The sequence below is a fragment of the Zosterops lateralis genome, assembly GCF_965231275.1.
Source record: "Zosterops lateralis genome assembly, chromosome: 9".
NCBI classification, from domain to species: Eukaryota; Metazoa; Chordata; class Aves; order Passeriformes; family Zosteropidae; genus Zosterops; species Zosterops lateralis.
This window is the reverse complement of record NC_139769.1, coordinates 10,688,653-10,712,733: the sequence shown is the minus strand read 5'-3', so window position 1 is coordinate 10,712,733 and position 24,081 is coordinate 10,688,653. Positions and strand designations below refer to the sequence as shown.

At 42.6% G+C, this 24,081-nt stretch overlaps 1 protein-coding gene across 8 annotated transcripts in view; it reads left to right on the top strand.

Annotated features, from left to right (window-relative positions):
* Nucleotides 1–242: 242 nt before the first annotated feature.
* The window catches only part of ST3GAL3 (ST3 beta-galactoside alpha-2,3-sialyltransferase 3), a 175,970-nt gene continuing 152,131 nt past the window's right edge, over nt 243–24,081 (top strand). For 4 of the 8 annotated variants that reach the window (XM_083868004.1, XM_083868005.1, XM_083868000.1 and 1 more), the window contains exons 1-2: nt 4,484–4,579; nt 4,662–4,806. In XM_083868004.1, coding sequence (XP_083724130.1) covers nt 4,692–4,806 — 115 coding nt within the window. In that variant the 5' untranslated portion in view covers nt 4,484–4,579; nt 4,662–4,691. Of the gene's footprint in view, nt 266–1,899; nt 2,192–3,973; nt 3,998–4,483; nt 4,580–4,661; nt 4,807–24,081 lie in introns of those variants that run through there. The other 4 variants (XM_083868003.1, XM_083868001.1, XM_083868002.1 and 1 more) reach the window with 4 other exon arrangements.

The following is a 24,081-nucleotide window of genomic DNA, read 5'->3' as shown; positions in this document are numbered from 1 at the left end:
GAGTCTTCAATGCTTGTCTTCAATTCAAGCCTACCTCCTCTCTTGGAAACTATGAGCAAACCAAATATAGTGTATTGGAATTACTGCAAGGAGATGAACTGCTGAGTGGGGTGCTGGCCAGGGGCTTGCACTCACACAGCCACCTGCCAGGTGGGACCATTGGGTTACTTCATCTGAGGAAGACCTTTGGAAACCTGGTCCAGTCAGGCAGAGCACTTGGGAAGGTAATCAGGCAGGCTCCAGGTGTTCACCTGCTCCCAAAGCGGTAAGTGTGATTCTTTGCTCTTCAAAACATCTGGAGGGTGGCAAAATTTTTGAGCCAAGTTCAGATTGTTTTAACTTGTTTTGTGTGGGCCTGGTGCTGATTCTGTTTAACAGTTCTTAGAGTAGCCAGAGCACCAGAAATGTAAAGTGTTCTCCACAGTCTGATCACGTTCAGAGTCTGCATTTAAGAATAATATATTAATGAGTGTGTGAGAGGAAGCAAGTTTGGTCAGAGAGATAAGACAAACTACAAGTGTCTTACAGCCCAGATTGCATTCCTTGAGCCTGTGCATCAGCAGAGGTTATCTCTGTCTAGCCATTACTGAAAGAGATCTTTGCTGTGGTATTTAGTGGTATTTAATTAATCATAAAGTCTTGCATTAATTAGTATTGGGTCTGATTTGATGACATTTAATTTGGGGAGGATTACAGTGTGAGTATTAGAATGGTAATTTTTATAGGGTAAAGAAACAAAATGAGATTAAAAGTCTCTATGAAGGAAGCCTGGAGGCTGATGTGTATATTTGGCATCTGATGCAGATAGTTACAGCCTAACTTCATTTACTGGTGGAAAAATAACCTGTAGCTGTTATTTATTAATTCCCCCCAAATATAGTGTGTGGCTCAGCCACCATGAAAGAAAACGCAGGCAGGCATCAGTTCAGTGGGGAATGCCTTGTGGTTCTCAACATCTCCTCATGCACATGAGGGGAATTTGCAGAGCAATTTTGGCATGCCTCAGGCGGGCTCCTTTCAAAAGAAAGGCAGAAGGAAGTTTTGCTTATGGTCACACTGGTGTGTCCAAGTCATGCTGAGTCCAATATGAGTGTCTCTGCAGCACTGATGCAGGGGTAGGACCCCTCACTGCCTGCTCCAAGCAGTGAACAGCCCTAATGCAGCCACCAGCTGTGCCTTCTGCCAGAGCCTTTTTTCTCCAGATGATGGCCAGTGCTGCTGTAGGAAATTCTCTGCAGACACACGGGTAGCCACAGGCTCAGCAGGTTTGCTGCAAGTGTGTTTTGTTGAGCAGGATGGGCAAGACCATTTGCCTTTTGGTCAGTTTGGCTTTAAAAAGCTCCAGAGCATTCTGGAAAGCAGCACAGCAATATGATAGGATTTAATCAGACTTAATTATTCCCCTGCTGTCTATCTCCTAGCAACATCCAGCTTGACATCTGCCTGCGAATGAAATGTGTAAGCTAAGTAGGAACATGTTCAGACTAAAGTCCTGCTACTTGAACCAAATCACTCCACTAATCATTGCCTTAATTCATCTCATGGCCGTCAAACAGCTGCCAGTCGCTGGTACCTGATTTTCCAAGATACACAGTGCTCGCCCTCCGAGTTTTTTCCAGGCTGGCAAGAAGGGTGACTTCATCCTGGGCTCTTTGCAGCACACTGACACCTGATAACAGGGTTAGAGTTTCCTGAGTGACAAACACGGGCTCAGGAGCAAGCCCCAGACTTGTCATTATCTGGCTTCGTGCTGTAGGTCCCGGCTTATCTCATCATTGGAATCAGATCACCTGCTGTGCCCGCACACCGCGGGGTTCAAATGCGGTACAGTCGGGGGCGGTTTAGGTGAAGCTTGGCGACAGCTGGAGCAGATGTGGCGCAGTGGCAGCAGCTCTGTGTCACAGGGACGAGGGCGGTTTAGGCAGGGAGACAAGACTCAGCTTACGCAGATGGAGGGATGAAGAGGGAAAGAGGAGCAGGCATAAAGCAAGCATTTGTAAAGTAAAATTGGGCTCCAGCCAGACATGATGTGGTACAGGAGTCGGTGGCATTGCTGGAAGAAATGAGCCCAGCAGTAGAGCCGGGGCATAGAACAAGGCTGCCTGCACCAGCCCTGGCTGCCAGCTCGCCGTGAAGCTGGAGGGGAAGGGAGCTGCCTCAGATGAGGGAGAGCAACGACCATCCTGAGCAGGTCAGCCTTGCAAGCTGGGGTTGGTGGGGCAGATCTACAGATGGACAGGGCTGCATGGATGTGGTTGTGTCCCCTCTCCACATACCTCCTCACAGGGATATTGGTGCCAGTGATACCTAGGTTTTTGCATAAGTCTCTTGGTCTCCTGTGTCTCTAGAAGTTGTTGGCATCCAAAAAACCTAATGGTGTATCAGTGTGACATGTGTCTCCCTTGTGTCTCTGCAGAGGAGCGTGGTAGCTCTGGGAGCCTGGCTGTGTGGGTGCTACACTAGCAACCAACATGCACTGACTTCATTTGTGCAGAGCACAAAGTAGGATTTCTGGCTGTGAAAATGGGGCTGTATGAGCTCCCACCAGCTCTCCCTGTGACCAGCAGGAACTCTGCCTTTTGTCAACTGGCAGTGCTCAGCCAGCTCTGTGCTGTTCTGCAATTTCTGCCATTCAGCATCAGCACCTGGGCTCACCTCAGCGGGAGCTGCCACCATGCTGGACATTATCTTATTAAGATTCCCTTAAAATCACTTTTTATTTTCTTTCTGTTATCAGTGACAAATGGAGGGTCACTGGGCTGGTCACTAAGGAATGCAGGTTTATTCCTTACAGTTTCTTTCCTTTTAGAGTACTTTCTCCCTCACGACTAGCAATTTCCCTTTATCATTCTGTCCCTGAGAGGCGTTATGTTAGAGTTTGTAATTTGCTCTCTGCCTAAGGAGCATTAGAAGGCTGTGGGGCCAGCAAGAACGAGGGCAATGCTGTGGGAAGAGTGCAGTGCAGGCTGGCCCCAGTGCTGCTGTGCTCACAGGGCAGCTGTGCAGTGAGAAGGTGTAACATAGCGGGAAGCCCGTGGAGGCTGCACTGCCTGTGTGGCGTGACCTGTGCTGTGCTGTGGAAGGGCAGCTGGAGGGGCCCGTGCCCCCTGCTCTGGTCCACACAGGCGGGTGGTGGCGCAGAGCCATGCAGGGGCTGGGGAGGACCTTGTTGGGAGTGCAGTGCTGGGAGGGTTTGCAGAAGCTGGAGGATGGGGCGAAGGCAGCGGCAGGGGCAGATGCTGTGTTGGGGCGGTGACGGAAGCACCCCAGGGCTGCATTGCCGTGTCGCGGCTGCAGCTTGGCTGTGCAATGCGGAGCAGGGTTGATAAGCTAACGGGGCAGTGTAGCACTTGAAGGGAGGCGCAGCGCACTCAGTACGGTGCCTGGAGGGCGGGCGAGGCCGTGTCACTGCAGGGGCGCAGCGGCCGGGCAGGAGCTGGGGTGCCTCAGCTGGGGGAAGGTGCAGTGCTGTGCGGTGACAATGCAGAGCCTCACAGCCGGTGCAGGGCTGGCGGGGACCACCCAGTGCCGTGGGAGGCACCGCAATGCTCTGAAGGTGCCACGGCGTGACTGGGGAGCGACGCCGGGATTGGGAGGAGGAGCGATGCCCGGCAGCGGCCATGAGGGCGAAGGGGGCCCTGTAGTTTCCCGCGGCGCCATCACCACGCGCTGACTCTGAGGGGCACGGGGGGCGCTCCGCGCACGCGCACCGCCGCTCTGCCGCAGCGTTCCTCCGGCGGGGACCCCCCCCCGCCCGCGCACCATTGGCTGCGGACGCCTCCCGCGATTGGCCGGGGTGCGGCCCTCCGCGCCGTCCCATTGGTCAGCGGCGGCCGCTATGCGGGCGGGCCCCACCCCGCCCCGGCGCGCCATTGGCGGCCGCGGCGCCCCCCGGCGGCGGCGGGTCCCGCTGGGCGCGCCCGGCATGGCGGCGCCCGCAGCCCCGCGCCCGGGGGGCGCAGCCGGCGGCCGAGCGCCCGGGGCCGGCGGCGGCCGGGTGAGGAGGGGCGGAGGAGGGGGACGGGCAGGGCTGCTTACAGCAGCCGGCGCGGCGAGCGGGGCCCGGCGGGGCGCGGCGCGGCGTCGCCGGTAGCGGAGCACGGCGAAGCGGGGACAGCCCGGCGGTGGCGGCGCCGCTGCCCGTTCAAACGCAGGCTCCGGCCGGCCGCTGGCAGCTGTCACCTGGCGGAGAGCTGCGGTCCTGCCCGGGCCCGGCGAGCCCCTCTCCCCAGGCGCCGGTACCGGCTCTAGGGCAGCGCATCCCCGCAGCGCGGGGCGCCCGGGACTCCGCTGCTGCAGCCGGGACCGGCGCTGTGTCCGCGGGACGCACCGGCGCTGTGGGTTCGCTCTGCGGCGGGTCCGGAGGACGCGGTGCTCGCCAGGCCTCGGCGGCCCGGGCCGGGCCGGGCTCGGTGCTCTGGAGTGGGCAGGAGCGGGGCTGGAGCTCTGTCACAACGTGGCGGGGACTCCCCGCCCCCGGGGCTCGCTGACCTTTGTGACTGCTCTGTGGGGCGGCTCCTGATTCATGGTGTGCTCTGGGCAACGCGTGTGGTACCTTGGGATCTGTGCGCTATGGAGGGTATGGGATTGCATGTTTGGGAGAGGATGCCTGTTGGAGAAGGTGGCTTCAACCTCAACCTGTTTTGTTTTTTTTTTCTCAGGTCATGTAGAAGAACAGATTTAATGTGAAGATGGGACTCTTGGTGTTTATGCGTAACCTGCTGCTAGCCCTCTGCCTCTTTCTGGTACTGGGATTTCTGTATTACTCTGCTTGGAAGTTGCACCTTCTCAGATGGGAGGATTCAAGTAAGTAGGAGAACACTGCGACTGTTTCTGGGCTCTCTAAAACATCTGTTAAATAGTTGCAATAGTGGTGAGATAGTTCTGATCTGGTGGTATTAGAGGGATGTGATTAAGCCCACTGAAATGCTAGAGCTTTTAGTATGCTTAAGGGGTCGAATTTGTGACTACCTAATGCTCTTTATGGCTTTACTTTTATTACTGGGTACAAGAGCAGGTTCATGCTTTATAAGTCTAGTATTAGAGATCTCAGTTCTTAGAATATTCTGATAGTTTATGGTTCCTAATTGTCAAAATAAAGAGTTTGTATGTTGAGGCTTTTGTTTCCTGAATCCTCTGTACATTTAAAAATATCTAAGACAAGTTTGGGTTTTTTTCCTGTGGTGAATTTTGATTTCTTTCTGTAATCATGTATGCTGGTTATCTCATCATCTTACTTTGTCCTTCAGAAATCCTCATCTTCCATTTATCTTCCATGTTGTTATCTGCCAAGTATCTGTCATCTAAAGGATGTCTCTCAACCTTTTTAAGTCCAAAGAGACATCTGACCTCATTGAATACAATCTGACAATTGTACTGTGCAGTAAGGCCATAGAGGGTTGCAGTTGCAATGAGACAGAAATTAGGCTGAAGTTTGATTGCTCAGTTGCTGCTCTTATTTTTGTTTGTGTTGATTTTCCCTGCATGCAAGAATGATTTACTGAAAATATAAAAACAAGAAAACAATTCCCTCCTCTTCCCTCCTGCCCAAAACACAAGCCAGCCTTCCTTGCAGCTGTTCCACAGGCTGTTTCAGATATCTCAGAGCTGACTGTTGTTCCCTGGATCAGCAGCTGAGAAACACTGATCCAGAACTGACAAGAAACCACTGGTCAAATTTCTTCTTTGCCGTATTGCATTTTTGTGCGTGCTGATAGAGGTTTCTTCTGCAATGCTTCCTAAACTTAGTGTTTTTCTACCTCTGTGTGCTCCGAATCTGTTGTTTCGTGCTCTTTAGAAGCTCTTTAGAAATTTTGCTTGATGACAGATGATGACTTGGATGTGACATTTGACTGATGCACAGATTTTGACAGGAGAACTGCTAAGGTGCCTTGGACTAGAACAGGTATTGTAAGACTAAATTTGTGAAAGGAGGTGTATAGTGTTTTTTTGAGCAGGGATTTTTTTCTCCAGGTTTGTGCTTCAGAGAGTTAAAAATCTTGATTATGAGTTTCTGAAAAGTAGCACTTTTGTTGACAAGGTGTAGAAAATCCTTCCTGCTTGAAAATAAGTACAGCTGTGGTTAAAAGAACAATTTTGCAGGATCTGCTATTAATGATGATCTGTTATGAAATTATACCTCCTACCGCCATTTACTTCCTTCATGCCACCAGGAAATCACGTTGGACTTCCCAAGGCCTGCAATAAAACCTTTCATGCCACAACTTGTGTGTGATCTTTGTTACAACTGAAGAAACAGCATTTTGTTTATGTGTTATGCACCAAGTTGCTGAGGAGGGTTCTAACTTTCTGCAGTCCTCTTCAGATTTTGTGCCTTTAGCTTTTTGTTGTTACTTTACACCATATCAGTCCCTGGAGAGTTTTGTTGTAACTTTGGATTGCAGTGCAGTGTTGCAAATCTGTGTGCAGACGCTGTGGATTTCTATAAATGGAACACTTTTCCCTGGAAAAATGACTAAGTTGCAGCCTAGTTAGGGTGATTTGCGTTGAGTGCATTGGCTGCTTTTGGTTACCCAGGATGTTCTGACAGGAGCACTGCCAGGTAACATAACAGATCTTTGGTTTGGTGTGTGTGTCTCCCTTTCTCTAATCTCTAATTTGTGTAAAATGTGCCGTTCATTTATTCTTGGAATTTGCAGTGCTTGCATTGAGCTTCTTCAATATATACAAAGAGATGATGCTAGCTTGAGGATTTAGCTTACTGTTCTTTATCAGTTGTCACAATTGATTTAGGCTGTACTGTTGTTCTTCTAGACATTTTTGTGGATTGTGTCTTAAATATTGGATAAAGTTCCTTGAAATATTAGCATAAGCAGCAGTCTAGTATAATGGGGCTGATGTTACTTTTGAAACAGTAAAAATGGTACCTGTTTTCAGTTGGTCTTCAGACTTTTTTATGTATCAAAACCCATTTTATTTATCATGTAATTTAACACAGGAGGAACTTATGCAAATTTAAAGTACAAATTTAAAACCCCGTTTTGGGAAACTTGGTATGAAGAGTTAATTTTAAGCTCCTATAAATCAGCATTTGGAAGCTAACAAATGGCAGATTTGAATTACTTATTTAACTATGATCAGGCTTTCTTGAGAATGTGTAATATGATACAATGTATAATGGGGCACTTAAACTTTGTATTTGCTGAAGGGGAGTCTTGCTTAGTTAATTGCACGACCAGTCAGCTGGTGCCTGATAATCGTTGTGGTTTTATTTCCTGAATTACAATGCAGTGTGTGACGTTGAAAATTTCCTTAAGATTTATATGATAACGCTGGTGTCCCCAAAGGCAAAACTAAGTCAGTTGTGTTAATTTTGGAGTCCTTAGTAATCAAAGATTATTGATTTTGTGTGAGTTAACTTACTAAATTATTTTCCCTTTTCCTGTGACCAGTGCCTTTCATCTGTTTAATAGCGACTCCCCAGCTTCAGCAGTGACATTGATCTTTGTTCTGCTCTTTGTGCTAGAGGAGGTACGAAACTAAGCTGATCCCAACACCTGATACCCTTGCAATCTCTTCAGAGACTGGTTGTGTAAACTTGACACCTTCATTTAATAATGGAAACAAACAAATTTGTTGTAGAGTATGGTGAAAAACACTTGATCTGCTTATTTGCCGCTTGTGCGGTGATTTATTCACTTAATGTTTTAGAAGATGTCTGTGCATATCATTGTAATGGATGAATTTGAATGGTAATTGTAAAGTGGTTTACTGTGTAAACTAGTCTTCCTGACACTTGGATGTTTGTGTATTTAGTTAAAGTAAATAAATAACTAAATTATTTTGTTTATGTGTACATGTGACCTCTACAAGATAGGAGGCTGAACTTCAACATAGACTGAAAGATACACGTTAACATTTCTCTTAATGTTCCCTTAACATTAAATATTCTCCACTTAATGTTAAATCTGTCCTCCTTGAGTGATACCTTAGTGACTACTGCGAGATAATTCTCCTTCCTGTGTGACTCTACACCCTGCCAAAATACAAAGGAGAATAGGAAATAATTAATTCTCTAAGGCTTATCTTTACTGTGACAAGAATAGATCGAATTCGGCTAATGTGAACTAATTAACACTGAATTAAGTTCAACTGCTTCTTCTGTTCAAGACATACCTCCAGTGATTGTTAGCCCTCTCTCATCCTTTTAGTGAGTATCACGATTGGCTACTCTTCCCCAAGCTTTGTTTCATGTCAGTGGCAGTATATTGTTACTTCTCAGAGCAGCAGCAAAATACAAAAATAAGGAATGTAATGCTGAATGCAGGAGGGCCCTTGAGTTCTGGTGATTGTTGGGAGTATATATGCAGGGTTTAGGACACAGAGGTAAGATTTCTTTTTTCCTGATGTTTGTAATGCAGCTTCAGTCTCTTGACAGTGGTGGTGGTAAGAGATGGGCGCTGTCCCTGCACGTTTTTCCCAGACAGGCAGTAATGATGGATTCCACAGCTCTCTGTTGAAGTGTTGAGTTGCATGGAGGTGTGCTGAGCACGTAGAACTGATAATGTGATGTGGGAGATAAACAAGGAAATAGTTTGTAATCCAGTTTGGCTGTCCTGAACATTTTAGAAGAAACTTAAAGGAGCAAATAATTGTACTGCTGTTCTTTGTGTTTCTGGACACTTGGTTGTCAGGGAATTCTTGCATAGTAATGGTAGTGATAGGAGCAGGCTATGAAGGTGTGAGACATGCACTACAGCCTCCTTCCTAGTAACTTCCCATGTTATTCCTTCCCTGATACATTTGTCTCTGAGGAGGAAGAAAGATGTTGTATATACCAGTGTGAGGATCCAGCCCGTAGGAGGGTGCACTATTGTCTTTGAAAAGTGTGGTGGGAGATGCAGTCTTGCTGACAGGCCCTCCTAGGTTTGCTTTATCAACTTGGAGGAATGCATTTTTATGCATAACAAATTGAATACTGATTTCTGTTAATTAACCTAACTTTTGCAACTTCAAAATGAATGTGTTGTAAGGAAGGAATGATTCTATTAAAAAGCATCCTGGCAATGGGAATATTGGACTCATTTCCCCAGGGTAGCTTTTACTTTTTCCCTCTCTCTCAAAGTATTGAAATATACTTGGGACAGGAACAGCGTGATGCTGTTTTCTTGTTCTCTATTGTATTTCTCTCTATATTAGCATTGCACTAATGTAAAGAAATATATACTCTATGTGAAGTACTTTTGCTAAAACCCACGTTAATACAATTTGAGCTTGTCAGTTAGAATGGGGTTTTTGAAACATCTCCAGGTATGTTCTGTTGATGTCTCCTTAAAAAAATCAAGTCACTATTCTGTCATCTGTTGCTCTGTGTTATTTTCAACTCTAATTCTGGCAAGGCAGCCAAAGAGATAAAGCTTTGGGAAGAGATTTTCTGAAGGTATTTCAGGACCCTTATCCTTTTTACTCTTTTTTTTTTTTTAGATGTCTGTTTCCAAGGGAACTGAGGAGACATAAACAGGCAAAACTGACTCACTTCTGGTTGCAGGTTTTTAATCTGCTTGCATTTCCATGGAAACCAGTCATGCAGCAAAAAAGGCTGAATTAATCAAAAGCAATCAAACCTTTTATCAATATAAATACTGATTTATCTCTTTCAAAGTAAGTTCTTGTATTAGGGTGTAACAATGTACTGAAGACAGTACATTGCAAGGGTTTGGAAAATGTGTACTCTTTCTCAGGTGGCTAAAGCCTCATGGATATGTGGTGGTGTCCTGGGTGGGTGGGTATGGCTGCAGTGTCTTGGGTTACTGCAAGTGTCGTTTGTTCTGCATCAAGGGAGTGGATCTTATGTATACTGACATCTGACTTCTGTCCTTTGTTTAATGAAGAACCAATGAAAAGACATTTGGTTGGTGTGTGAGCAACTAGGCCATGGAGACAAACTTGTCCTCTTTGTAGAGAGAGTCACGTAATGGTTTTGTGTTCTGCTGTGACTGTCCTACTTGTCTTTGCCAGAAGATGGGAATGCAGGAGTGCTCCTATAAAAAATAACAACTCCGGGCCAGCTCAACTTGGCACTGGGAGCATAAATCTGATGAAAGTGGTTTGAGCTGGGATGGCTGAATTGATGATTAGGTGGCTGAGGGAGCATAGTTTTTAACAAGGCATTCACAGTGCTGTTGTGAGGAGTAGCAAGCAGATGGTGATGGTAACAATTTTAATTGCTCTCTGTCTGTGGGGTTAGCTTTAAGGGGAGAGTGTGTGTGTGTATTCTTTAAAGTAGACTTTCTTGCTGTTGCCTCTGCTTCCCAGGATGGAAAGCCTGAGAGACTAACCTTGTGGGCATTACTTTTTTAAAAGAGACTCTTTTGCACAGTATGGTGCAGCACTATAAGCTTCCTGGAACAGTTGCCTTTTTTTTTTGCTTTGCAGGAAGAGACTGGTTATAGCACTGAGATGGATTATTGTGAATTTTTTAATGTTTGAGTTATTAGTAACTTTAGGGTTTGTTTCATCCACTCAGCTGCAGTGTGTGTTAGTGCTGTAATTTCTGCACCAAAATTGAGAACAAATGTTTAGAAAGTTCGCATAACATGGATCCAGCTACAGTTTTAAGGATCTCTTTGCTAGTTTTCAGATGCTTTAGGGATTTGAGGATCACAGTGATGCTTTTTTGAAATGCTAAAAATAGCAAGTAATGTTATTGAGGCAGCAGTGAATATTAGAAACAAAGATGTAAAAATAGAAGTTAAAACAAGAGTTGTCTGGTAAAGTAATTGAACTTTTCTAAGATTTCTCATACTGGGCTGAAGTATTCCATTTGTGTTCAGCTTGAACCTGAACTACAGTAAGCTACAGTATACTAACTATGGTGGATAGTTCTCTTATCTGTGCAGAACAGAGGAAAAAAAATGATTTGGTGCCCAATAATTGTCAATGCTCAAGTTACTTTGTGCTCCCTCTTAGCTTGCCAGAATAAGGAGCATGGCTAAACTTAAACTCCAGCAACTCCAGGACACTCAGCTGTGGTAGTATCTTTCTCAGCTGTAATTGTGCCAGCTATTTCTCTCTTGGCTGGAAGCTGCTGTGTGTGTTCCTGATTGCTCTTGCTCTGGCTGTTGGATGTAACCGCACAGAACTGCCTGCCCGGCTCACCCGAGGCTGCTGCCTGTGCCACCAGGACAGAACAGATAGTCTGATCAGTAAATGTGAATCAGAACTTAGGAGAGTTAAAAACAAAACTTAAAAATTCTTAAGTGCCTCCCTGTTTTCTAGAAGGCAGCACTTCACAGGACAGACAAGGAGCATAGGGGAATGAAAATGCCTCATCTTTTTCTGATCTGTTACTGCCTATTTAGTGAAATACCTGGCATTACTTTATGACCCTGCTGTCTCTCCAGGAATTTCAAGTGCTGCTATATTGTTAACAGTGCAGGACAAAACTCTGCAGGGACAATGGGAAATGATGCATGACAGAGCTGTTGAGAGAGGGAGCAAGTATAATGTGCCTTGTCCTTGGGATTTCTCCAGAGGAGGAAACTCCCTGAATACTCTTCTGGCTTTGGGAGCATATACGGTGCAGGTTTAGTGGAGGTCATTAAGGGCATAGCACCTTAAGCATATTGTGGCTTGAGGGGTGGCTATAACACTGTACTTGTACTATCTTAATTTTGGCATTTTTGGGTTACTGTTTTAGTTCTGAGCCAGTGCTGACTTTTTAGCAAGACTGAAATATAAGGTGCAAGAATACTTCTCCATCTCCTTGCTCAAGGCTGGGCCTTAGTTTTTGCATTTTGAAATAGTAAGTTGCTCTTGCTTCTCTTGACAGCTACTGTCTTGATGCTGTTTAGAGTCCCTTTCTATTTCCCCCTCTCTCCATTTGTGTTATTAGCTGATGGGTACAATTGAAGAACTTGCCCAGTTTAAAGCAGAGTGTGATTTTTGTTTGTTTTACTCAGTTGACCTCAGCCTGACTTAGTGTTTCACTTGCTTCACTTGCTCAACTCATGCATTTTCTCCCTGGCCTCCCCACAAATTTTTGGGAAGGGTATGTTCCTGTGACTTTGGATGGGTGGATTGGGAGAGTGTTCATAAAGAACAGTGTTCAGTGTCTTACATGCAGCCGAAGGTGTGTCTTCTGATAAAGATTTCCAGAGGTCAAAGTCAGCAGTTTTTCATATTCTGGAAAGGTACATTGCAGTGAAAGCACTTTACCTCTGGTAGCAATTGCTCTGCAGCTGAGTGCTTTCAGAGGTGAAAGGATTTATTCATCTCAGCTGACTGTGAACCCCTTAGCAATGCGTTCAGCTGGAAACAATACCTCCTTGTGAGAGCTGTGTCATCCGTGTTAGTGAGTGGTTCTCTGCTTCTCCTCCTCCTCACCGTGCATCCCCCCACCTCTCACCTGAACCACTGCAGCCCTGGCTGTAGTGATGAAGGTATTGCCAACCTCGATGAGAACTCCCCCTCACCGCTCATTTGATAGAATAGATCACACTTTTTCCGTTGACTTTGATACAATCAGGCTGGCTTTGGGCACCTTTCATGCTCGTTTCAGTTCTGTTTCACATCAGTTCTACTGACCTTGGGACAAAGGAGGTAATTTGTGATTTGTCTCAAGTTGGACAGCCGGTGGTGCTGTGATCTGCACTTGGCCTTGATACTGATTCTGACTGAGCCTGTCACACTTAGGGATGTTTTTCAGAGGAGATTTTTCCTAGTTTGTTATCTTTTTTCAACATTGTCACTATAACATCGCATTTCTTGTCATTGCAGTCTGGGTTTACATCACAGTGTCAAGCTGAGGCAATAAAGCAGCCAAACAACCTGGGTATGACTTGCAAGGACAAGTACACTTGGGTCATAAGGTATAGCTCTCTATGAATTATGTATCTCTTCTGCACTTGAGAAGGAATGTAATTGTGCATCCAGGCAAAAAGTAATTTGTACGGTTCATGCATATCCTGAATAGATGTTTGAACCTGAGGTAGGTGATTTCAAGTGGTTACTCCTTCACGGCACTGGATGATTATATTACTCTTGTATGCATTGCTTTCCTGAGGAAGTTAACAGTGTGTGAGGATAGTGCCAAAATTGTAGTCAGGTACAGAAACTACAAAATGTTTCTTAACCAGTTCTTGGTTTTTTGCCTAACCAAAGGCCTCAACAATCCAGGAAATGTATATCTCTGAGGGTCAAAATTTAGCATTTCTTGCTCAAAAAACTATAAAATAAATCAGAATGTGTTAAAATCAGCTATTTCCATTTTTAAGTGCTTATAAACATGCATGTTTCTTAACTTTTTTCATATCACGCTGGGATCCCTCCTACTTGGTTCTGTTACAGCATGTCACTTTTTCACAGTCCTTACCCTGTGGTTTTCAGTGTTTAACTGATAAAAAAATGTGAGTCATCAGAGCTTCAGCGGTGCAAAAAGTGTACACCTTAATCAATCACAGAACAAAAAGAGTTAACAACTACAGAAAAGTTAAACTGATATTTTTTATAACTGCAATGAGTGTGCATGTTCCAAGGAGTATCTTCTTTCAAAGCATTATGAACAGATGCATGTATGCTTTAAAAGAAGTAGTGAAAAAAACTGGCACAGAAATCAATAAAAGCTGAGTTTGTCCAACAGTTAAGTAGCTGATGGCTTCCTGCTTCTGAAGGCTTACCCTTACTGTTGCAAAGTTAATTTATAAGTGCAAATTGCATCTTTTTGTCTTTGTTACAAGTGAATCAATGTCAGAGTAGCTATAAAATACTATATAAATATCGTTTCTCAACTGTAATTGTGTCTGGACACCCTAATAAAAAAATATACTGAGGCACATTTCTTAGGATGAAACGTGGTAAACACACGCAGGAAGCTAGAGGAGGCTGAGGCACAGCAAAGTCAAATTTTTCTATGTCATGCAGCACCTCAAGGGCAGAGCTATGAATAGAATAAAGGTCTCAAGGTTTTTCATCTCAGTCCAGTTGGCCAAATGAGACTCACTGTCCTATAATTACACATTCTACGTCTGTAGTTCAGGAGGGCAGCAATACATTGAAGTTGCTTGCTTGGAGCAAAGGTGCTCTGTGGATGTCTGTAAAAACACAGGCAGTATTTCAGAGCACTGTATTGATAATAAAGCATGGTCTGCATGGGCAGTGCTGGTGGCATGACGTAGGTACTGTAATTAGGGTGTGATGTGGCTACTGTGAGTTACTGTAGAAGCTGCTTCAAATGCCTCTGTGCAAGTGCCTTTAGAACCAAGTGTACAACTTGAACTGTTGTAAATTTTGGTTTGGGGCTTTTCAGCCTTCAGATTTGCCCTATCAAAGGCCTTGTACTTCACACTTTTTAGCTGCTTCAACACCAGGGAGTATTTTTTTTTTTTTTTTTTGTAGTGGAAAAGTTTCATTTTGTTCTCCATACATAAGCACAGGACTCTCTGTTCTTCTGTCTAAACTTTAAAAAAATACATGTTCAGGCAGACTAAACTTCTAGAATTTCTGCTCAAACAATGAAAGACTGAGCTTTCAGAAAGAGAGGAATAATGAAACAGGCTGTTTTAAACATAGCAATCACTAATGCTCTGGGTATAATTAGAAACCTAATTACTGTGAATTTACTTGCAAAGACTTTTCAGCCTTTTGAGACTTGCCCCACACAATTCCATCAGGTTCCAAGTGGAGCATGGGCGGTTCTCCATTAAGCTGCTAGGAAATTAGTAATGCTGCTTTTTTTCTGTTAGCACTGCTGCTATAATCACTGTTTAAAAGTGCCTTATCTGAACAATGGAAAGGCTTTTATTATTTTTCATTATGATTCATTTTAACATTATTTTCTATATCTTTGAGTCCAGAGCTTTTGTGTTTGGGTCAGGTATTCATTAGAAGCAAAAGCCTGAGTTAATGCAATGTAAAGACTGCAAATTGAATTACAGTGGAAAAAAATGTTAACTTTGATTGAATTTTCTAATTTTGTCTCTTTTTTAACAATGCTTCAAATATATTTTAAATAGAAATTTGAAAGATTTTATGCATTGATTTAGATTAGGTGTGAGGAAGAAATTCTTCACTGTGAGACACTGGAACAAGTTGCCCAGAGAAGTTGTGGGTCCCCCATCCCTGGAAGTGTTTAAGGCCAGGCTGGATGGGACATGGGAATAGACCTTCCTGGTCTATTGGAAGGTGTCCCCTGTCCATGGTGGAGGAATTGGAGCTAGAAGATCTTGTAAAGTTCGTTCTAACCCAAACCATTCTGTGATTGAAAAGGAGGCCTTATCCATGTTACAAAACCATTAGAAATCCAGTATTGTATGACAATATGTAACTTCTCACTGTGTATTTTATTTCCTGCTAAGTTGTTTTTATAATTGGAGCATATTGTATTATATAACAGTTTGTTGTTCTATGAATAGAAACTATGCCATTATCTGAATGGACTTGGGGCTGGTTTCTGCTGAGCTCCTGGCTAAGCAGTTTCTGCTCCTCTGCCTTGCATTCAGATATTCCAAAAAACTCCTTTGTGTAGTGAATCGGTCCAGGGAACTGATATTGTGTGAAAATACAGGGACCTTCTCTTCCTTCTCCCTCCAGCTCTTTAGGAAATGTTATTTTCACTCCGTTCCGGACAGAGGGACATACATAAGTCCGGATTTTGACTGAAACATGCGGATTTTCAGTGTCACCCCGCGGAGCCCGCAGGTGGGGGAGGCCGGGGCTGCAGAGGCGCCCGGGTGCCGCGCGGGGGCAGCAGAGGCCCGGCGCGCCCGCCATGTCACAGCGGCGGAAACGGCGGTTAAAGAAACCGCGGAAAACCCACAAACAAAACCCTCAGAACGTTCTCATTTCTTTCGCAGTTACAGACTGGCGGCTGCCACCCCCTGGGTGAAAATTAAGAAAAGGTTCCGTGGATAGTAATTTGGTTTTACAGTACCTTAATTTGGAGACACCCTGCTATTTATATCCACTTATATTTAAGTGTCCCCTAATGTTGCCAATACCTATTTTTATAACCTGATCAAGTCCCATCGTGGCAAATTTCTGGTTTTATCTCCTGACACTCCTGCTCAGAAGGTCTTTCCTAACTGATGATTTTTTTTTTTCTTTTACATTCAGTTGAAATTCTGTGTTTGCCCAAAGAATCTGGAGAGATTACACAGGAGTGTAAAGTACCATGCTTGCATTATTGCAGGAAGAAGAAAATGTAGACAAATCTAAAATTCTTAGAAAGTCAGACATTGTTACTTAATTTATTTACAAAACAGTTTGTTCTATATAAAGGACTTCTGCCAGCTGAGGAGAGAGAAGAAAAGTTCTTATTGTTTAATCTTATCTCGTGAGTTGCTGCTGTGGAGAAAATTTGGATGCTTCTAATCCTGAAAATTTTGAAGATCCAGAAAACCTGCAGATCCTTCTGTAGAAGTTGAAGTAGGAGGAGAATAAAGACACATTTGATAATTTGAATTGCTTTCCATCAGGTAGAATTTATACGGGAACTGAAGATGAAAATATGCTGCAGTCCTCTGACAAGTTATGGTGGTGTGTTTATAATTATTAAAACTACTACTGCTTTTAGTTTCATGTACTTTAAAGAAAGAAGTAAAATAAAAGCTTTGGGAGGCAAGTTTGTGTTAAGAAGCATATCTGTTTTATGTGTCTCTCGTGTTTCATGGCGAAATCTGTACAGGTGAGTTCTGCCCCTCTGTCACTGGTAACAGGCTCGTGTAAGGATGGCTGCCCTGCTCAGGCCAGAGGCACAAGCAGCAGAATATCTCAGAAAAATGGGGGTTAGCAGCTACTGCTGTTTCTCCCCTCCTATTCTCCTATCTTCCTGCAGTGTGTGACTTTTGGTTTTTTAAGATAGATATGTCATCTTTTTATGTAATAGTGCCTGTTAAGATTTTCAGATGTTGACTTGTCTGACTACTTTGCAAACCTGTATGGGAGCTTCTGTTACCATCTTCACATGGTTTTGAGCTTCACAGACTAAGGATGTTCTCTGAAAAAGCATCCCTAAAGTCTAGTTAAAACATAAATGAGTTAAGAAGGTAGGGGGATAATTAACGTTTCTAGAAACACTTGATAAAATTGCCCTAAATGAATGGCAAAGTATTTAATTTGTATGTTTTTTTCTAAAGGTGATTAAGGAGACAGGGTAGTAAATGTTTAACTCTGGGTAGAAATTACAATGAGACTCATAATAATTTATCTAGGTTCAGAAAACAATTTACATAGAGGTTGGAAAGGCTAAGAATGTGTGAGTAACCAAGACTGTAGAAAGCCGGATTAGGAAAGAGAATGAATACTATTTCAAGATATTAAACTTATTTCTGTGAACTTACTTGGAAAAAAATATATTATAATTGAAGCTGAGCTTTTTCAAATGTTTCCTGTTTTGTAAGCACCTGAAAGATTAAGTGCACATACTACATTATTTCTTTGAAAGCAGCTAATCCTTGCACTTCTTAGGTTTGCACATTGTAACTGTTGACACGAGATCAGCTTGAAGATGAAAGTAGATTTATTCTAGCAAAGCAGAGTGAGATTGCAAATTAGTGTTAGGAATTATCAGAATTAGCCATATTCAGAAATTAAAATATTAGATATGTTCAGAATCTCCACGTATTCTGTTGTTTAAAGCAGAATTTTTTTTTGCATCTCTCAGCTGAGTTATTTGTATATTTCTCTCTGATTCCATTTAGCCATTAGCATTGCAAACTTATTAGTAAAAAGAGCTCTTTTACTACAGGTAACTGCTGTAGACTCGTACATTCGTGTGCCTCCATGTGTAAAGTGTAAAGAGTGGGAAAAATAACCCTCTTCATCTTATGTGTCCAGATATGGTAAGCTAGAGGAAAATAAACCTGCATGGATTGGTTTTAATGTTCAATTCTTTGAGGTTTAAAATACCTTTAAAAAAGCTTGAGTGTTTTTAAGAATAGAACAAGACTGCAAAATTAGAGGATAACACTGGTTGGACACTAGTCCAACCTCCTGGTCAAAGCAGCATCAATTTTTGGCTGAGACCAAGTCTTTATCCAGTCAGGTTCTGAAAACTTCCATGAATGGAGACCACACAACTGTTCTGCAGTCTTTTCCAAGGCTTCACTGTCTTCATGGTGAACAGACTTTTCTTTACACCCAAGAGTCCAAACCTCTCATTTCAACCTCTGCCCACTGCCGCTCATTGTCCCACCGTGGGGCACTCTGGGACCAGGCTCCATTTTCTTGGGAGCTTCCTGCAGGTGCTGGAAGGCTGCCCTTTGGCCCTCCCCCAGGCACTGCCTTCTGCAGGCTAAACAAGCTCATTGCCTCAGGCCTTGTGTCAGTGCCCTGGTATTTGATCATCTGCACAATCCCTGCACAATCCCTTGTTTGTCTGTAGCCCTCCCTAGGGACCAGGCATGATGTAGTAGAACAGAGGGTTCATTGTCATTTGGAGTGGTTTGGGGTTTTTATATTTGGGTATTCCTATACCCCTTGTCCTAAACACTGTTGTGATTTTATGTCAGTTAAATTGTTCTGTATACTTTTGGGTACCTCACCTTCTGTTTCAAATACCTCTTTATCCTGCATTTGTTGCACTGGAGGTGCTCATATTGGGAGCTGGTTGAAGAAATGTCAGGTCAATGAAGGGACACTTAACATGAAATGTACAATATTGCATGTATTGAATATACAATAACAATGTAGGTATGGATGTTGCTGCCACAAATGTTGCTGATCCTTCTCAAGGGGATCAGTCCAAAAGCAGTTACTTTTAAGGGAGTATAGAAGAGAGTGATGAGTAGAAATACAGACTTTCAGGTACCAGGCATTCTCCTACCCAGAACTGGGCAACCAGTTCCATTGTGCTCTGGTAGAGACATTTTTCCTAATGTCCAGTCAGAACATCCTAATCTGCAACTTATGGCCATTGTCACTTCCTTCCCCCTGAAGGACTTGCAAGATAGAGTTGGAATTTATTGTTATGGAGTGCCATATGCCTACACTTTTTTTTTTGTTTATAATTGTAGGTATAAAGTGAAGACCAGAAGACAGTGTGAGAAGTAATTACCAAAGTAATCAGGGCTATCTCTTGAAATTTCAGAACTCAACAGATGAGAAGGTCAGTGAGGAAAGGCAGTGGCTGTTTGTACAATACTTCTAATTTAGGCTCTGAGTGCTTGACACACAGCTGTTTAGTAAGCTCAGAATAACAAAGAACGGTTTGAAAGAGGATGGCTGTTACTGACTGCTGTAATCAGAAGCTGAGGACTCGTGTGAAGATGATGGTTGCAAGGGGGGCCGTGCGTGTTGTAATTAGTTCCCTCTGGAGAAGACAGAGATGCTGAAAATAGCTGGATTGGGTGTGAACACTGCTGTGCTTTAACGACTTCTGCTGCTGCCAGCTATTAATGATAGGCATGCCTGGATTTTGACTAAAAATGTGAAGTGTTGAACATAGGTTTGTTCATTATTGAAGTGACTATAAATTTGAGGCTGCAGCCTATTTCAGAGGGAGTTGGGCACTGCAACGTGTTGCATCCAAAAGGAGTGGTGTCCTTAAAGTCTCCCTTGTGTACTTATGTTTGGTGTTTCCAATCCTTATGAGCATTTGTATTGCTTATTTGATCTTGTTTCAACTTTTCTGCACATCTTTCTTCAGTTTTCTTCAAGTTCTGCAGTTCTTGGTGTAGCACAGATGTTGTTTTCCAGACTATTTTTGATGTAGTTTATTTTTCCAGTCAGGCATCCACACTAAGCTGTTTAAGTCTCTCCCATGAATTGCTTCATTGATTCAAAACTCTGTGGTATAGGAGTACTGGAGGTATTTCATTAATTGTGCAATATGTGCTGGTGGCAACCATAGTGTTGTATGTTGCCAATTCATTTCCCTTTGGAGTCCTTTTAGCCATTGCACACAATTGCCTTTCTGCCTGCAGTGACTGCACCAACAGTAATGATTGTCTCTTCCTCATTAGCAGCTCCACTTATTGTCCTTGAAAGGTGAGATTTCCAAAGCTACTAATCCATAACAAATATCATAATTTCTTTTCTTTTAGTGGGAGTTGAGAAGTAAGTGTACTCCTCTCCTAAGATATTTTATCTTACAATATTTTTTATCAGTTCCTCCTAGTGTGTGCCTGTGTACACTTTATAACACATTTTAATTAAAAAGCATTATTTGTGGTATTTCCTTTGTCCCTGTCCAATGGGAGCTGGTGGGATGAATGTTTCCAGAAGGCTTCATTTTGCATTGATTGCTGGGTGGTTCCCTTCCTGCATCCTGTACAGTGTGAAGCCTCATCTCTGGAATGTGTGTCTGGTCCAATAAAATGATTGGGGAATGCAGTTACATGGAATCACGTGGAGTATAAATCCCCTGCAATTGCATGTTGAATGTTGGGCTCTGACAGGATTATAAACACATGGAGGGAAGTGCTTGCATATTGCAAGTTTTATCTTGAAGATAGGAGCAAATCTGTGTTAATAATTTTTATTTTCTATTTCTTCCATGTTGTTTCTCCATCAAGGCAAATATTTTGTGGCTTCTTTTAAAGGAAGGGCTTGAACCAGTCTCAAATTTCTAGATGGAGGTTGGTCAATTGTACTGAGAAAGAAGTTACGTTGCTGTGATTGCAACCTTCTTGAGACTTGCGTTGTATTGAAGAATAATATTTCTTTGGCCATAAAGCAGAAGCATCCCTCCTTATTGCTATCCTAATGCTAAAAATGATTGAAAATTAATTTTCTTTCTTTTTTTTAAAGCACTGACAGCAGCAAGATAGTATCAGCAAGTGAGACTATCAGTCCTGAACAGTCAGTCTGTAGGTAAGAAAGGGATCATGTTAAGTTCCAAAATAATTATTTAAGTTTTGAAAACATAATTAATATTTATTTTTAACTTATTTTCCTACTTATATTATGTACCTCAATGCCATTACCTTGCATTTTTGTACTCCTGACACTCTGTCATTTAGTCCAGCTACCTCACTGGCATTAAGAAACAACAGGGAGTGAGCTGGAAGTACAAGTCAGTTTCTTTCCTTCTGTATAACATTTAGGTACTTTCTAAGATATTTTAGTAAATATTTAATTTGAAAAAAATTATTGTCCTATGCTTTTTTAAAGTGTAGATTAATATGCTTGATTTCTAGTACTGTGTGTTTTCTTGATTATCTGATCTTAAATGTGACTACTTGTTTTAGAAGTTGTATATTTTAATAATGGCTGTTCAAAATGTTTTCCTTTATAGGAAATTGCAGCAAATAGCACTGGAAAGAACTATGGGAGGTCTTTCTCTGGACTTTTAGAAACAATATTTTTAACATCTTTTTATTCCAACATATGTCTTAAGTACTCTATAAAATCTAATCATAGAAACTGATACAATCTATCCCAGTGCTTAATTGTTCTTTCGTCTAGTCAGATTTTTCCTGATACCTACTCTAAATCACTTTGACCACAATGAAGTCAATTGCAAGCTTTTCTGACTTTCACCCTCTTTTATTTTATTTTTTTTTCTCCCCTCAACATGTGTTTGTGAGTTTTAGATTAGTTGATAAGCTTCTTGCAGTCTTGTTTTCTTCAGATTTGGGCATTATAATCTTTCTAGTGGAGAAATTTTTTAAAATATTAAACATTGTTACTTCTAAATAGTTACTCTCTAACATGTGTGTGTGTTTCTTGGAGTGTGATACTCCAGCATGTATTTCTTTGGAGACTCTCTTCATGACTGGAATAGAAAAATGTGGTTTGCAGTTGTGCTTTAGTTGATGCTTTTCAGTGCAAAGACATGGGAGTTTCAGTGTTGTGGTGCCAATTCAGATCAGCCTGCTGTTCACTATAACTCATTACAATACCATTAAGTCCCCTCAGAAGTACTTTGTTCCCTTGCCAAGATCAAATATTTGTACACTTGCCACACTCTTGGAAATTGTGTTGCTGTGAAATGTATGAAAATTTTGTTCTAAGTCTGCTCTGATGGAAAGACATGAAACCATCTTGGAAGCTTCAAAGCTGTGTCCTTTGGTCCAAGGCAACTGACTGCTGTCTCCCCTTGCTTCAGGAGACACTGAACTGAGTGGAAGTATCTTGTTGACAATATAGTTAAGGACAACATGTTTTGTTCAGGTTTTTTTTGTTTTAAGCTCTGTAGACATTTTCTGTCATGTGTCACCCTGCCCTGAAAAGCTTTTGGGATCCAGCGGTAGAGGTTTCTTTTCCATTGCAAGTTGTACAAGTTGTTTCTTCTCTGTACTGAAGGAGTTCTATTTTCTGTTGTTTTGGTTTTTTGCTTTGTTTTTGTTTTGTTTTTTCTCCTTCAGTTCTGGATTATACTTCAGTGTATTCATTCACAGTTCATTTTTGGCACGGTCATCTTAAGCATGTAATCTAGTTAGTGTTCCTTGCTCTTGTATGTCTTTTCCTCCTTGTGCTTGTTCATACAGGCTGCCTGTGGTGAGATGCCTGTGCTTCCAATCACACTTGGGGGCATTTTTTCCCCTGTAGTGATCATGCAATTTGTCCTTATGCTCCCTCACATTGCCTTCCACATGAGGGGAGAAGAACAGTAGTACACTCAGTTTGTGAATTTCTCTGCTAATAAAGATCATCAGTTGGACACTGTGAGGGTTGTGTCTCCTCAGGTTCAGGGCTTTTGCTGAAGCTTCACAGTGACCCTGTGTGGATGGGTCTGGAATCTTCATCACAGGGGAAGCCCACAACACACTCTGCCTCCCCGCCCTGTTTCTGCTCTTGCTGTGGTGCATCTGCAATGTGACGGTCCTTCTTCCAGCATGAGTGTGCTGGGTTATCATAGGATATCAGGAGTACAGAAGTCTTCCTGTGTTGTTACCCCTGAGGGCCAATTGCCAGATGGGATGTAGCCATCAAGCTGCTTTTTGAAAAACCTTGTGGTAGGATGCTTGGATTTCTCTGATGTGTGGCTGTTGAGTGATACACTGATTTAAAAATCTAAAACCCCCTTTTGGCTTTACAGAAATGATCCAGAAAATATTACTATGGTGTTGAGTGGGTCATGTCTTCCTTAGAGAATAGCGTTCAATTTATTTTCTTTTTGTTAATTTTAAAATTATTTTTAAGGCTAAAAGTGTATTTTTCTAATCACAGAAGAAAGTCTTGGGACAATAAATAGATGAACATCATAACCAACCCAAAACCTGGCTCCATAGTAGGAAGAAACTAACATAACTGGAACAACTTTACAGGAAGTGAAATAATTAATGAATAAAGCTAGGTAGGTGCTTTTGATGGATTGAGTGTTCCCGCTGGTCAGGGCTGGATTTCACCTTATGCAGTGCAGCTTTGGAACAGCAGAGGGTACTGTTGGTGCGAGACAAAAAATGAGGTTTTTCACACCAAGCTTGGAATTTTTTTTTTTTTTGTCCTAATATGTTGTTCATTGGAACTGTTGACATGTTATTAGTTATTGTTAGATCATTGCCTTGTCTTCATGACATGCATTTATGGATTTGCTAAGTAGTTTTGTGGAGAATCCCTCAATTAAGCATGAATGTTTTCTGATTAGTTTTGCTTTCGCAAAAAGTGCTTCAAAGATGTGTATTCTGATACAGCTTTTTTGTCCTTCAGTGCTGTGGAAGGACTGTACCTTCTTTGTTCTAGATTGAGGAGTTGATTATGCTGAAACTTTCCAGAGAGTTTTTCTTTTGGAGATAAAGTATTAAAAAAAAGCAGTAAAGATTTGGGGACAAAGTTGCAATTATTCCATCTCTTGTTGGACAGCCCTACTCTCTTCTCTTGGATTTTATTTACCACATTCTTGCACAGTCTCTGGCTGCTGTTCACCAGAGTTGTGTTTTATTTGAATGTCAACAGGTGGGCTGTTATTTAAGACCCCCTTTTAAGGAATGTTACCTTTTGCCAGGGATCATTTCAGTTCTGTGAAAAGGACCTGAGCTTTCCAAATCTAAGTTTCTGAGAGTACAGTTACATAGTATGTTGATTTTTGTGGTAAATCTGCTCTAAGTGACTACATAGTAGCATTTTTAAGGACTATTTTTGGTGACTTTTGTCCCGTACTCTTTCAGTGATCCAATTTACCTCCTCCCCTCACCCTGTGAGCAGTTGTCATGGCACAGCTGTGCTGGGGGCAGTTGCAGT